At 41.3% G+C, this 15,523-nt stretch overlaps 1 protein-coding gene across 1 annotated transcript in view; it reads right to left on the reverse strand.

Annotated features, from left to right (window-relative positions):
* The window catches only part of LOC111222511 (spondin-1-like), an 81,385-nt gene that overhangs the window by 682 nt on the left and 65,180 nt on the right, over nucleotides 1-15,523 (reverse strand). Inside the window, exons 8-14 of the mRNA XM_022746268.1 lie at nucleotides 12,740-12,941; nucleotides 9,009-9,149; nucleotides 8,542-8,617; nucleotides 6,144-6,326; nucleotides 2,312-2,482; nucleotides 1,223-1,390; nucleotides 954-1,112 (exon numbers count right to left, since the gene is read on the reverse strand). Coding sequence (XP_022601989.1) covers nucleotides 954-1,112; nucleotides 1,223-1,390; nucleotides 2,312-2,482; nucleotides 6,144-6,326; nucleotides 8,542-8,617; nucleotides 9,009-9,149; nucleotides 12,740-12,941 — 1,100 coding nt within the window. The remainder of the gene's footprint in view (nucleotides 1-953; nucleotides 1,113-1,222; nucleotides 1,391-2,311; nucleotides 2,483-6,143; nucleotides 6,327-8,541; nucleotides 8,618-9,008; nucleotides 9,150-12,739; nucleotides 12,942-15,523) is intronic.

The raw sequence follows: 15,523 nt of genomic DNA on the forward strand, positions 1-15,523 counted from the left end.
TGAAAAAACAGAGAGAAATGGCATATTTTTTCTGCTGGCCAATAAACTTGATGTGTATCACTGATTTCAGTTTGTGCGTTTCAGTAGTTATTTAAGTCCACACTGACTTTTCTTTGGCGCTTCGCTCTAAGTGGTTTTCCATTTTACTGAAAGCTCAGATGAACTGAGATCGACTCTTTGAGGGCGAACGGAGCAGGTGAATGCTGATGTTCACTCATCTTACCTACAGAGCAATGTAATCTTTTTATTGTATCCTCCGCAAAAATGTGCAGTGGAAGTTCAAGTGGCGTTCAAGTGTGAGAAAACAGAACATTGTACGATTTTATATATATATTTGAAACTAACCTCTTCAGTTATTTAAATGTCATTAAATTATAATTCTCAACAGTCAGACGTGATCAAAGGTCAGTGTTTACTGCTTTCAATCCTCTGCTCCTCTCACACCCCTCGATTTGCTACCCAGCCACTAAATCAAAAAAACAATATATTCAATACATCAACTGCTGAATCAAAATGAAAACACAAATCATATCTCAGGAAAAAAAGCACTTATCAGAGCATGTAGAGCGACCTGCAGATGACTGGACAGGTTGTAAATTAAAATTAAAACTCCAGAAATGCTCACTTCTGTCATTAGGCATGTACAGTGTATGGTAGATACTAGAAAAAATAAAATAATAATAATAATAATAATAAAAATACTTGAAAGAAAGAAGAACCTTTACAGAATCAAACTGATATTTCTTAATCATAATTAAGACTGTTTTGCCATAGTACTGTTTCGATACTGTGGTAAAATAAAGTCATTGCACAGAACAAGAAGACTGATCATCTGAAATGTTACCGAAGAAGTTACGAGTGATGGTCAAAACTATTACCATCAGATCCAGGCAGTAAAAACAGAATTCGCCTTTAACAGACAGACAGTAAAGTTTTGTACTGGAGTCACTTACGGCACTCGGGCAGCATGCACTTCTCCGTCTGCTCCAGCTCCTCGCTGCACTCTGCAGGATCAGACTTCAGCATCCTCTGACGTGTTCGCACTCCACGCCCACACGTCACACTGCACTCGCTCCAGTCCGACCACGGGGACAGCATGCACGGGATGGTATCTGCAGACATACACACACACACACACACACACACAAGCACGAGTTTACAAATATGTGAACAACAGATCATATAAATAATTTAATAAATAAATAAATAATTGTCAACTCACGGCATTCGGGCATCATGCATTTCTCCACTTCAGCCACCTCAGTTTTACACATTGATCCGTCTATAGGAGGCATCTTCACCATGCGCTCACGTCTCCTCATGCCCATCCCACAGGTGACGCTGCAGGGGTCCCACTCCCCCCACTCAGTCACCACACAGCTGCTGGGCGCTGTGGGAGAGTCAGTGTGTCAGTTAATGCAAAAGGATCCGGTTTGACCGTCAACGTCGAGCTCGTTGTCAGATTTTTAGAGACTGATCCACAACATCATCATCTGTCATTTTCCTTTTTACATCACAGAGTTTCTGATATCAAAAGACTCTTTTTTTTAAACATATGAACTCTCAAACAGAACAGAGCAAATATCACAGATCAGATTTCACAGCAATCATTTCACTGAAAACCACAAATGTCAGCGTCACAGTGGCAATAGAGGAAAGGTCAGTGGGGTCACCAAGGTCAACAGGAGTCCTCATGAATATCTGTACAGAATTTCAAATAACACACTACAGGAATGAATGGCAATCCATCACAACAACAACAGCTGGTGAGACATTTCTGTCTGGACCAAAGAGGCGACTGACTGACTGACTGACTGACTGACTGACTGACTGACTGACTGACTGACTGACTGACTGACTACCTACCTACTATCACCTATGACATCTGGCTCTAGTGGAAATATGGCCAGGTGAGAACACAGGAAAATATAGTTTGAATTCTATTCTGAATAAAATATCAATTTTTATTAACATATATTTACGTTAACATGGTAAAGTTTGTAAATTTTCACACTTAGTTCTAAATCTTCTAATAGCTTCTGGACCAAAAGGCTCCAGATGAAGTGAAGCTTCAATAATGTAGTTAAGAATAAATAAATAAAAATAAAAATACGCCTGTAGAGGTAAACACAACTCACATATGGAACTAGAGTCATTAGACAGTTTGTTGATCCATTACACTCTATTTAACAAAATGTGTGCGTCTTTGATTGGTTGACCTTTTTAATTTTAATTTCTTAACAACAACAAAAACAAACAAAAAAAAAAAACCCCACAGGTTCACAGCTGTCCAGCGTTAACAAGGACTCACAGCATTCATCGTTGACGACACACTTCTCGGTCTCCTCGGTGTGGAGCTGGCAGAGCGAGCCGTCCTCGGGATACTGTTTGACGTATCGCTCTCTGGACCTCATGCCCATCCCACAGGACACACTGCAGGCCGACCAACTGATCCACTCCGACATCATGCACGTCGAAGGTTCTGTCCACCAAGGAGGGGGGGGAGAATAAAAATAGAACAACATCTCCTTAGCAACAGTTAAAATTAGAAGAACATCTTGACATTTTTATATTTCATTTTTTTTTTCCCATTTCATTTATTATTAGGAAAACTTCTGTGGTTTGTTTTTTCATAATTTGCAGGTGCAGAGGCTTTGCTGCCATTCCTCATTACAACCAACACAAAAAAGTAGATCCACTGCTGGAGGAGAGCATTTATTTCAATGAGTAATACCAACAAGCTAGCTTTGGTCAAATAATAATAATTCCAGCTGCCGCTGCAAAAAAAAAAAGTTCTGTATCAGGTTCCCTGTGAAATAAGTCAACACACCAGGACTCTACGTGACCCGGTGCTCTCGAACGCACAGAGTTAAGTGTCTAAAAATTGAACTTTCACTTCAGCCAAAGTCAGTTTTGACGGACATCACATCAAGGATCATGGATTCATAAACAGATTGATTTGTTATTTTTTGTTTTTTTTACTATTTCAAATGGGTAAAATCTTATTTCGTCGTTTCCCCCCGTCCCTTTTACGTCTCTCTGATGTTTGATGTGAACATGAGCTGAAGCTCCTGACCTGTATCTGTATGTTTTTTTAATGCTACCGTGGCTGATCGCATGAATAAGCAGGTGTACAGGTTCCTGATGAAGTGTGGGAGGAAACCCATGTGAGGAAATGGAGGAAAACGTTCAAACTCCTAATCAGGCTGAACGGCTACAGCTTTAAATCTTCAGTCTGTTGCTCTCCCAGCTGTTTCGGCTTCAGAGTCGAGCAGCAATACTTGTCGGGAAATATGTGAACCCCCAGTCCTCCGGTTACAAGACACTCTCCCCTCAAACTAAACTGGGATTCTCTCAAACGGCTGCTTGGATTTCAGTCTGTTCAGTCATCTCAAAGTGGAAGGTGCCATTTTCAAAAAGCTCTTCCTCGGAGAGAAAAGCTGCTTCCACTCTGTTTTAATAAGTCAAGTTGCCTGAGGGACAGTCCTATTCACAGCTGCGGCCTGAGGGAGTGAAAGTCAATATGAATGATCCCGGCCTGTATCAGCTGAAAACTGCAGCGTCTCTGGCTTAACAAGGTCCACTCTGGTGTGTTTTATCACTATTAACCAGCATGGCAGTTCAAGATCCCGCTATTCTTCACTTACAGCGCGTCTCTGCACGAATCTGACTTCCCTTCACTGTCGTCTCCCTGAAACACGTCTTCTGACAGCGGTCCTGGTGCGGATAGTTTATTAAAAGTGATAAAATAGTCTGTCAAGAAGAGACGATTATATGAGAACAGACTTTGTAAATATGATTTTCTAAAAAATGATGAATGAACTTTAAGCAACTTAGCATGGACTTTTCTTTGACTCACATCACCTGACTCTCGTACGTTCCAGCGACCTGAGAACGGCACTGCTTACTGGCCGTGGCCTAATAAAGCAGAGCTAAGTGAATCATTAATAAAAGATACAGGTATCTCTGGATCGGTTGAGGCCCCCAGAGAACCAAAGTGTTTCCAGGGAATATTAATCACCCTTGGCTTCGGCCCCGGTCCAGCCTCAGCATGAACCTCGCAATTATCAATCTCCCACCGCACACTAACGGAGCGCTAAATGAAAACAAAGGAGAGGTGCTTAGGAACAAAAAGCTATCTGTGTTGCTGTCTGATAATCGATAAGAGGAGCGCCGAATGGTGCCAGTGTGTGTGTGTGTGTGTGTGTGTGTGTGTGTGTGTGTGTGTGTGTGTGTGTGTGTGTGTGCGTGAAGCTCCTTTGGCCTTGAACAGCCTGAGCTTCACTTGTCTGATGACTGGTAGACGTCCTGGGAGCGAGGGGAGGAAGAGTGAGGAGGGAGAAGACAGACGCCGACTGTGCTGCCTCTCAGCATTTGTTCCAAACTGACAACTTCACTGGGAATTGGACAAAAGCAAAGCTCAGGGGGGGGGCTGTGTGTGTGTGTGTGTGTGCTTATGTATGTGTTTGTTGCAGGATGGGAGGGTTGTTACTTGCAGTAAAAGAGCAACAAATTGACAACTCTGATAGAAATGAGAGAGAGAGAAGTTTGCCCTTTGCCAAAAAAACAGAGAGAAACAGGAAGAAGTCAGTGCCAATTTCCCTAAAAGACATCTGTCATCAGCTTTGATGCTTGGATTACCATGAACCGCGAACATGTTTGTGTCTTTGCATCTACACGTCTCTGAGTCCCAATTAGGATCCTTTACACACACAATCCTCCTGTTGTTCCTATTATCTTTAACACAACAATGAGAGCCCGGTGCGTTGATTTCTTTTAGTCAAAGATAAACACAGTCAAATCCCGGTGTAAGAATCCTGGATGCAGGAGGCCGCTCAGCATTAACGGCTAATCCACATAATCTTTTATGTTTCACTGAAGTAATTAGGGTATCCAATCACCAATGTTTACTCTGTGTAATTAGGGATTAACTGTGTTTTCTGACATACTCTGTTGATGTAACCATATCAACTTCAGATATGTGTGGGCGTCACCGTCTTTTACAGCCGGCAGCTGTTTTCACAATCAGATGCTGGTTTCCACAGTCTAATCACAGAGTTGCCACTTGTTTCCTTCCGTTTCACCTGTTCCTTTACACACACAGCGGCCTAATCCTTCACAACAATGACCCCATTTGTCATCGAATAGCTGCACAATTAAATTTCGGGGTAAAATAACACCACTAGGCTGTGAAATATAAATGAGGTAGCAGCTTTGTGTTTTCACCAAAGATTCCATCGGTTTAAGCCAAAATGAACCACCCACAGACACTGAGTCTAAATTAGCATGAGATAAACACCTAAGATATAATCTGCTTATTATTTTGAGGGTTGACTGATCACCCACCCCCTGTTGATAGGACACAAACGCCTCAAACATGAAAACTCTGAAAGGATTTTGTGTAATGAGAAAGGTAAAATCCCTTGAGGAACATAGGCTAATGTCAACATGCTAACGTTCATTCCCAACATACGCGCTTTAACAATGTTAGCATGGTTAGCATGTTCACCATGTTCACCCTCTCAAGTTTAGCATGTTGCTGAACTGCGGTAAGGGTTAGGGGGTGTTTCCAAAATGCTTTGCAGTATTTCGGAAACATCTCTGCTGTTGTCGACAGCAGCCGGGAGGCACTTCGGTAGCTGCTGGATTAACACTTAACATTTACTTCTAACAAATGACATGCTCCAGGTTTTCGTGAGTGTTAATGCTCTTTAGTGAGATAAGGCTTCTCTCTTTGGCCCCGTTCAAACGAATTAAAGACCTGTTACTTTAAATGTGATGAGGGGAAGAGCGAATTATCTGCATTTGCACTTTGGTGATGCGACTGGAAATGCTTCCACACGACCAAATAAATGTTATTTATTGAAGGGAAACTGGCTGAGAATGCTTGTTCTTTTCCAAATGCTCCATTATTCATCTAGGCTATATGTGATACTATAAATGAACCTCTTCTCAGTACAATCACAGATAACCACTGAAGGAATACACTAATCACTGTCTGAACCTTTATTTATCCAGTAAGTGCAGGGATTGGAAAGTTGTGATCTTCTAGATTCCAACCTAATAACAGTATATTAGTGTGTGTGTGTGTGTGTGTGTGTGTGTGTGTGTGTGTGTGTGTGTGTGTGTATGTGTGTGTTTACCCTCCATACTGCATCCTGGGCCCATGCAGGGCTGGAAATCCTGAGTGTGGGGACACGGCACACTGAGGTCCAGCTGGGCCTTCAGCATCCTCTGCCTCATCCTGCGGCCTTTTTCACATGTAGCGCTGCTGCACGCCGACCACGGAGACCAGCCTGAGTAGATACATGTCTCCGGTGTGTCGTCTGAGAGAGGAAAAACAGAGGGGTGGTATGTGGGTGAAGGACTGTTAGCGGTTGAATTTGCTTTTACAAAACTTACTTTTCTATTTAATTTCGCTAAAGCAGTGGAACTAATTTGTCAAACGGAGCAGGAGGGGTGAGGGATGGGGGACTAGGCTAACGTTGATTATCCAACATCGTGCCCAAAGGTTATTACCGCAGGTAGAGTACCACATGTGGCCACAGAGTGACATCTGAGGGGGAGAGGTAGGAGCGGAGGGACAGAGTCGGAGGGAATGAGAAGAGTGTGATTTGTGAATGTCTTGTCCAATTATCAGTGGAAGCACAACTACAAGAAGTATCAGGGGTACAGGCTTCAATTAATAATGCTCTCTCGGGAGTTCAGAGAGGCAGAGAAAATGAGAAGAGGGGAGGGGAGAGCAGAGCAGAGAAAGAATATACAATCAGGCCTCAGGGAGGAACCTGAGCGGGTCCAATTCTCTGGGATAACATGTAATGACAGAGGAGGAGAATGAGGGAAGAAAAGAACCTGGAGAAGCAGAGACGGAGGTAAGAGGAGCGATGGGTTGATGTGTAAATGGAAGCAGTGGCGCTCGGGGTGTGTGAGCTCACACAGCGAGGAGGGAGAAGGAGAGGACAAGTGGAGTTAAGGGAGGAGGGAAAGAAGCAAATGTTCATGACTGACTGAAGAAGACATTTATTAGGCGGCAGGAGATCCTTGTTAAGAATTCTGCTGCATGGGCAGAAAACCCTGCAACCTATCCAAGGCCACTTACAGTAAAAAAAAAAGAGGCACAAAGCACCCATGTACAACACTGTCTGTCCGTTTAGCCTGTCCAACTCAGGCCACAGCGCTGATCCCTGCAAGGGCTGCGTTACACCAGACAATAACCAGTTTGTGCAACATGTGACATCAAAAAGTATTTATACCTGATCCGATCGTCCACACACAGAGAGCTGGGCGTCGTTCAAGCATGAGGACAAACATTTTCAGGCAGTCAGAGTGTTACACTCAGTTAATAACATTAAAAGTGACAGAAATGTTTGTGTCAAGCTGGAGCCAAGAGGCAGGTAGCTTAGCTTAGCTTAGCTTAGCATAAAGACTGGAAACGGTGAAGTGACGAGCCAGGTTCTGTCCAAAGGTTAAAAAAACCCCCCAAAAAACACCTACCAAACACGCTGGTTAGTGCAGTGGCTGGTTGTAGTGAGTTCCTGGAGTCACTGCAGGAAGTCACTGCACTCAGCCAAGAAATAATTACGGCATTTTAATTAGTGGGAATTAGAGGTATTGGCATATTTTTGAACGTCAATGCCCAGGCTTGTTCTTTCTGTCTTCATGCAAAGCTACTCGCCTGCTGGTTCTAGTTACACATGAGATTGGTGTTGATATTATCTTCTCACTCAGCAATAAAGAGAATAAAAATACCTTCCAAAAATGTCAAACTACATCTTTAACTAAGTGCTTTGAATTTCCTGAACATAGCCATGAAATCATGCCTTAGTTTCCAGGTGTGGATATTGTGGGGAAATGAATGAAATACAATTGACAGAGAGAACATTTTCCAGAGAGGGTTACAAACAACTTCAATCTTTAACATTTCTGCAAGAAAAAAAAACAGAGAAAATTGAGATAGAAAGAGAAAACTAGTGGCCACGAAGAGATTTCATGTGCAGTACTTGTTGTCCAGAGTGACAGGCCCGGAGGTGCATCACAGAATATAAAGTACGTTTGATAAGGACGGGACTTGCTCCAGACGCAGTTGTGTTGCTCTGCAGCAGCGGGGCGCCCACCTTCTCTCAGCAGGCTGATGACAAGGCCTTGCCAGATGTGTATTCTGACTATCTGACCTCTCATCTGAGACTCAACTTAAACCAGCTGTGTCTTTAATGAGTTTAGTGTGTGTCCTTGAGCATCATTGGGCGCTGAATCCCTCCAGTCCACGAGCGACATGACTTGACAGTTTAAGTGAATGTTTAGCAAACACAGTGAACTGAGGAGCAAGTTCAAAGAACATGAAGGAATGCAATATCAGGTAATGACAGGGGTTGAATAATTAGTTAAACACTGCATCGAGCCCTGTAAGTTAATCTGTTGTATCGTGGTTGGACTCTTTCCCTGAAGGACTGTAATCAGGAAAGGATGACGTGGTTGTGTGTGTGTGTGTGTGTGTGTGTGTGTGTGTGTGTGTGTGTGTGTGTGTGTGTGTGTGAACTCTACCTTCCTCTTTCTCTTCTTGTCCAATATCGGCTACAATGTCATCTATGGTGTCTGGGACCACATTACATTGCTCTCCCTGTGCACACACAAAAGAAAACTGTTGTTACACACTAACATTCACTAACACACACACACACAAAAAAGTGTCCAAAGGCTTCTTACAAGATGAAGCAATCTTTGAGGGCGAGACTTCATTTTTGACCTTGAAAATTGTTGTTTGTCCTAAAAAAAAACAACCCAAACTAAAATTCAAAAAATGTTGTCAAGGTCCAGTTACTAGCTTTTTCTGGATCTTTCAACCAAATCACACAGTCTTCATTAGCAGAATAACAAAACCTTTACAACCCTTTTGAACCGAGCACCTAGCGCAGTGGCTGTTTTTTAAATTAGCAGCAGTGGATAAGGACACGCTGTAAATGCATTTACATTGCATTATTATTTACACTCTTGCATGGTAAATATTTTACCTTCCTGGCGATGCGTTCCACCACCAACCTGGCCACAGGGGTAATTGCCCCTCCCTCGGGGTCATAGAATGGGCTCTGGGGGTGGTCCAAACTGGTCAGGGGTCGGATCTTCTCCTGAGGGATGGTAGGCTTGTTGGGTGACTGAAAGAGGGTGAAACAATTGGGTAAGTGAGCAAAAATATGACCACAGCAATAGAAATGATGATGTGTAACCTGTAACCTGACCTCCGTGAAGCCTTTTAGCATCTTTCAGCTTGTTGTTTTGGTTTCGTGGCCCCCGACTTCACTGTTTTGGTTCAGTTTCACTGTTTGCTAACACAGTTGTCTGACAGTTTTATGTCTCTGCTGTGTTTACAACTAGTTGCATTGCCCCCAGGTAGCCAGAAAAGTCAATTAAAGCAGCTTTAAGTGTCTTACACATAAAAGAGCTGATGCCTCTGGAACATTTTTATCCCAGAGTAACCTTTCTGGAAATCAATAATATTTCTGAGCAAAGTGGGACATCAGGTGGACATGAATTTAACACCCAGCAGAAGGCACCCCTGCTGTACTGAACATCAAATCAGAATTTTATTTTTTTTTTGCACTACAAGGGCCTTTAAGTTTTCACAGTCGTCTCCCCGGGTGGATGTCTCTAAGTTGTGAATGTGAATATAAAGGTGAATTAGTTCTGACGGCTCTTTAACAATCAGGGGAAATGTTCCTGAGCAAATAAGACGCTACAGGTGAAGATCGGTTCATGATTGGAAGGGGAATTATTCCCACCCTCCCACGGTTGGTTGGTGTCCTCCAGGAAAACATCTGCTCTTGAATATCGGAGAGGACACAGATAGGCCTGCAAAGGATCAGATATGGCCACTGGCCTTTAGTTGTGCCAGGCTTGCTAACAAAACAGAGACAGTATGCTTTCATTAGAGCAGCAGTTATTCTTCAGTCTAATGCTTTAATAATGCCATACTAAAACCAACAACCTCATCATGCTCATAATTTCTGTGTCTTATGATGCAAAATGATTCCGATTTAAAAAGCGTCCTATCGGCGCCAATGAATCGTCCAAACAGACTAATTGGTCGACCTCTAATACTGGGTATCAAATACGCCTGAGGGAAGAGAGTTTGAGTCCTCCACTGAGGAATCGTTAGAATAATCAAAGTTAAACAGCCAAAATTTAGGGCATGGGAATTATTGGTGGGACGCAGAATACTAATCCAATCTAGCAGCATATAGTGCATGCATGTCTGTGAAACAGGCTTCTAAAACAAGAACAACATAATTTCTCTTGAGACAAGGGCCAGTAGAGCAGCAGCAATTCAAAGCAGAATTTAAAAAAAAAAAAAAAAAATTACATTTCTACAATAGCTGCACCAGTTTTATTCTCCTTTCTGACCGACACCGGTTGGGGAGGTGGGTACCTGTCATGGGCCCTGAAAGAGGCATCTAAAGTGGCTGTGTCTCTCATCAGCCATCCGGTCCAGAGCCTCTTCTCTGTTTGATCTCAATATGCATTATTTATATCCGTTTAAACTCCCCTTTAATTAGATATTCATGACACTGTTTCTAGGTGTGTGTGATATCATGAGTTTCTACATATTGATAGAGCTTTAAAAAAAAAAAGAAAAAGACAGAAACTCTAGAGAGTAAGCCAGAAAAATGTGACAAAAATGAATCATTCTCTTTCTTCTCTCAGGTTGAATCAACTTTGCTGTTAAAAGTTTTAAAGAAACTTTTGATTTAACACATGCAGCAGTTCTGAATAAGACAAAAGGAAGACATCTATTAAGGGAGTGTGAATATGAAGTTATATGCTCATCTACAGTGCCGTATTCTCTTTGTAGTTTGCAGGTTTGCTTAAAGTTTTCTTCTCCGACTCTGTGGTTGAAAAGATCTTGTGTGAATCCAAACAGAAGACATCCTTTACTTTTTGGGGGAAAATTAGAAATAACAACTTTGTCTGCAATCAAAAAGAAACTATATGTTTTTTTTTAATACAGTAAAAATGTGAGCAAGTGTCTGGAAGATGTGTAATCTCATGTCTCTGCCTGTAGGTGGCAGTCATTTAATGTCTGCTGTACAGTACAATGAACGCATGATCTGGTGGTGAACTTTAAAAAACTAAATGTTGTATTTTCAGGGGGACACTTTCCAGAGTAAGAGGAGTGGATACACATCATGAGCTTAGAGACAGTAGTTTAAATATCTCCCAGGACCAAGGCAACAGCAATGTGAAGGCAGTGCAGAGTTACACTGTGTTATATCCCACATTTTATACACAATTCACACACAGCACAATAAACATGAAACAACATTTAGATAGGGAAAAGAAATACCACTGTCTAATCTATGTTTCTTTTTTAAAATGCTCACTAACTGCCTTAATTATTGATCACAACATTTGATCATTTAGAATACACATTCAAAATCAAGTCAATCTGGAAGCGAGTGCAAGTGTAGGTCAGAGAGCTAAGGAGACCAAATAAAGAGACTGTTTGACATGAGGATAAAAACAGGCCAAGAACAGTCACTTCCACATCTAAGAAGTAACAGAAGCTGAAAGAGATGTGGTATTATATAAGTGAGGTTTTTGAAAGATATTTACCACCTCCCCTCAGCTGGATAAGCCCCTTGTTTATTCATGAGCTTGTAACCTATAAATAAATTGCTGTAGTCTCAAAACAGTGGGTGAATATGGATGAGCACCTTTAATTCTAAGGATGTAGAAAACCAAAGAAGTCAAACACAGTCGTAGACAGGTGGAAGTCGAGTGTGCTGCGATGTGGGAGTTTAATATACGACTTCCTGCCAACAGCTAGTGAGCTATACAACTTAATATCATAATAACATGCGATCTACTTTAACTGTCAGCTGCCACTAAAGCGAATTATTAATCTTTAACAATTAAGGTCTATCACTGCAACTTTAATCAACTGTCTTAGACACAGTATAGTACAGTATCCATTGATACAACACTGCCTGAGCAGCTATTTAGGACGTCTTTAATACTTAGCAGTGAATGTTTGTAGTTTGTTAGCTAAATATCTTAAGCTATCTTAAGCTGGTTAGCGCATTATTCTTCTCTACAAACTCATAACTTCAAATAACATTAGCTAGAGTAGACACATTAGGTACATTACTGTATTTAACTGATCTACTTTGTTGTTAGGAAACAACAACTTAACAACAACGGCTTTAAACCTAGCTAGCAAAGGCGAATTACAACAACTACAGAGGTTAACTAGGCTAACATTTTGCAAGCTAACATTTAGAGTGTTACCGTTCATTCATCACTTCACTGACAGACACAAAATCCCCATATACAACAAGCTAATCTTTAACAGCACATTAGCAAACTAGGGTTTAATGTTAGCATTCTATATTTTCCAAATATCTTTCTCAAAGACTGAAGCTAAATTATGTCAGCCCTGGTAATACCTGAACATTTCACTCTTTGTGTGGTTTTCTTGGATTTACACAGAAGATACTGGTACCCTTTTATTCTGAGCATTAAGGAGTTAAATGAAGTGTATAAGTAGTAGTCTGTTTGCTTTTAGACTTTTGTGGCAGAAAAAGGAAGTGACATCTATTTCTGGGGCTTTTCTTACAGCCTCCATCATTTCTCCATGATCCCACATGATGGCAGCAACTTTAGCAAACTGATGCAACTGCAATGCCTTGACTAGATGTCACATGTCACACCTCCTCGGTTACAAATTAGGCGAAATAGGATACACTACCTCATATGTGACACCACCATCAGTGCCTGCGTCCCAGGGAATGAGGTCTGTCACCAGCCTCTGCACCCAGCCACACTCCTTGGTACAGAGGTCCTCTCCTGACAGCCCCACGTTCCAATCTGGACTGGGCCCGAGCATGGTGAGGAAGGACATCAGGTGACGGGTCCGGTCCACAGAAAACTCTGCTGATGGAGCTGCTCGCCTGGCAACAGTGACGGGGAAAGATAATTAAAAAAAAGAGCAAAAGAGAAGAATCCTGAGTATTATTTTAATGAGTGAGCCCTAATTGTGTTTTTGACATAATCATCTCAGGAGAAACATTTTACAGTTCACCTCCAATGTCACGACCTCTGACCCGAGTCACACTCTGCTAATTGCTGGATAATTGAAGCTCCGAAATATCCAATTAGAGGCAGAAAATAGCTCATAATGAGATTTTGCATGTATAAAACCCACTGAATATAATAATGTATTGTGAATATAATAATAAGCTAATTTGAAATTTCTTTGCAGAAAACTGTCTTTGGGATCTTAATTATAATGTCTTAACCAAACCATACCATAAATGCAAAAATAAATCTGTTAGAACAACTTGACAACTTTGCATGCAAAATTGAACAAAATGAGCAAGTATTTCATACTCACACTGTGAGTGTGTGACTGTGTGGGTGCGCACGTATGTGTGTGAATGTTCTCATTAGTAAAAATAATAGTGGCACAATATATTGCAAATGACAGACAACGCTAGGAGGGGTAATTAAACAGATGTTTGGTGAAAGATACAGTACATTAGTGTGTGTGTGTGTGTGTGTGTGTGTGTGTGTGTGTGTGTGTGTGTGTGTGTGTGTGTGTGTGTGTGTGTCCATGCTCTGCTGAGGGCTAGAATAGTGATAAGTTTCTAATTGCTCTTGAACTAATTCCAAAGAGTGCACACGATGCCAGAGTGTGCGACTATTCAGAGAAGTATTCCTGGCTTTAAAGAGGTGTATAAATGAAGGAATCCTGAACCAATTAAGAATAAATTTATTAAAATTCATACAATACTATCAGAATTTTTAATTATAATTTACATTTCATTTATTGGGCCAGAAATTAAACTTTTTCAGACTTTTCCTGCTAATTTAGAATTTCATATGCGCATAATGAGGATGTAGATGTAGTGATTAATGTAGAAGTCGCATTTTCATAGATGTCTCTAAAAAAGTAATAAAATATTTGTCTGTTATTGTTTCGGTTGATCATCTTTAATATCCTACATTATATAAATATAGTGTTTTTCTTATATTATAAATACACAGTATTTTATATCTTTGTTTACTTCATGACACACAGATTATGTTATGCTTTATAAATAAATCTAGAATAATCTTGGCTTGAAGGAAAGCTCAGGCAGCTTCTCAACAACAACAAAAAAAAGGCATATTGTTTTGTGGGCCTCCAAAATATCAACAAGACAGAAAATCAGCCTTGTTTTTTAGCTTGGCCACCAGACCAAAACTCTTAATAAACCCAAGGTTATGCAGTTGCCTAAACTTATTTTCTTAACTCAATGCTGCTAAAAAACATGACGAAAACAACACACACATGATGAATATCTCACGTGTGATTTAAAGTCAAATTGAAATTTGAATTTGCCTCTTTTTTGTGGTCAAAAATATAAAGTAATAAGATTTTGCAGCTACATTGCATCTTTTTTTGCATCTTTTTGCAAAAAAAGATCAAATTTGTGGAAATACACTTAAACTCATGGTCTCTGGGTCTGTTTCCAATGGCAGCATTTGACTGACATCTGAAAACTGGCGTTGCTAGGGGACGCGCTGTCATCGTCTGTGGTGCACTAAGAGATACGAGGGGGCTTTCCATTGTACTAATTACGCTTCCTTCCTTCCTCTCTCCTCCATCCTCCGGCCTGTGACTCGGAAACTGATCTAAGTCCGCCATCATCAAGGATGTGCCAATCCCTCAAATGTGTTCTCGGAGGAGGGGCGGGGAGCCATGTCTACCAAACTGGCATTTGACGATGCGTACAGTTCACGATGCTGGGCTCGACATCGTTAAGACTGTCAGCCGCTGGTGATATTATCTCGGAGGAGAGAAAGAGAGAAGAGAGAGGAGGAACCACAGGTGTATCCTATATGGAAGATTTTTTACCAGGTGGCAACATCCCTTTGATCGGACTCTGTGATTGGTCAGCTCATCTCTTTTCTTAGTCTCCAATCGAAGTGCACAGGCCCGTTCAGGACACAGATTTACAGTCCCATATAGATGGACTGTCGTGGTTATTATTATTACTCCTGAGCCTGAAAAGGATATCAGACTTATTGTACCTGTGGTCTTTCACAAACTAATTAGACTATAGATTTTATTTGGAATATTTACAGCTGTTTTTATTGCTCCCTCAAGTCCATTCTGTTTTGTCTATTTGTGTTATTTCTATCAGTCACATTATATGACAACCTGACTCAGCTTATACAGTATTTGTGTTAATATTGAAGCTGTCAGTCCCTTTACAACACACTGGGGGCTGTGGCTCAAAGGCAGAGCCGGTTGTTCACTAATCTGAAGTTCAGTGGTGCGATTCCTGGATCCTCCTGTCTGCATGTCAAAGTGTCCTTGGGCAAGATGTATCATCTGTGAGTGAGTGTGTGCATGTGGTAGAAAAAGTGTTGTATGAAAGTGTGAGTGACCGGGTGAATGTAGCTTGTGGTATAAAGCGCTTTGAGTGGATGATAAGACTAGAAAAGCGTTAGTGCATTGACCTTTCATACTGTAAGGTTTGTATTC

The sequence above is a fragment of the Seriola dumerili genome, unplaced genomic scaffold, assembly GCF_002260705.1.
Source record: "Seriola dumerili isolate Sdu_G_001 unplaced genomic scaffold, Sdu_1.0 BDQW01000097.1, whole genome shotgun sequence".
NCBI classification, from domain to species: Eukaryota; Metazoa; Chordata; class Actinopteri; order Carangiformes; family Carangidae; genus Seriola; species Seriola dumerili.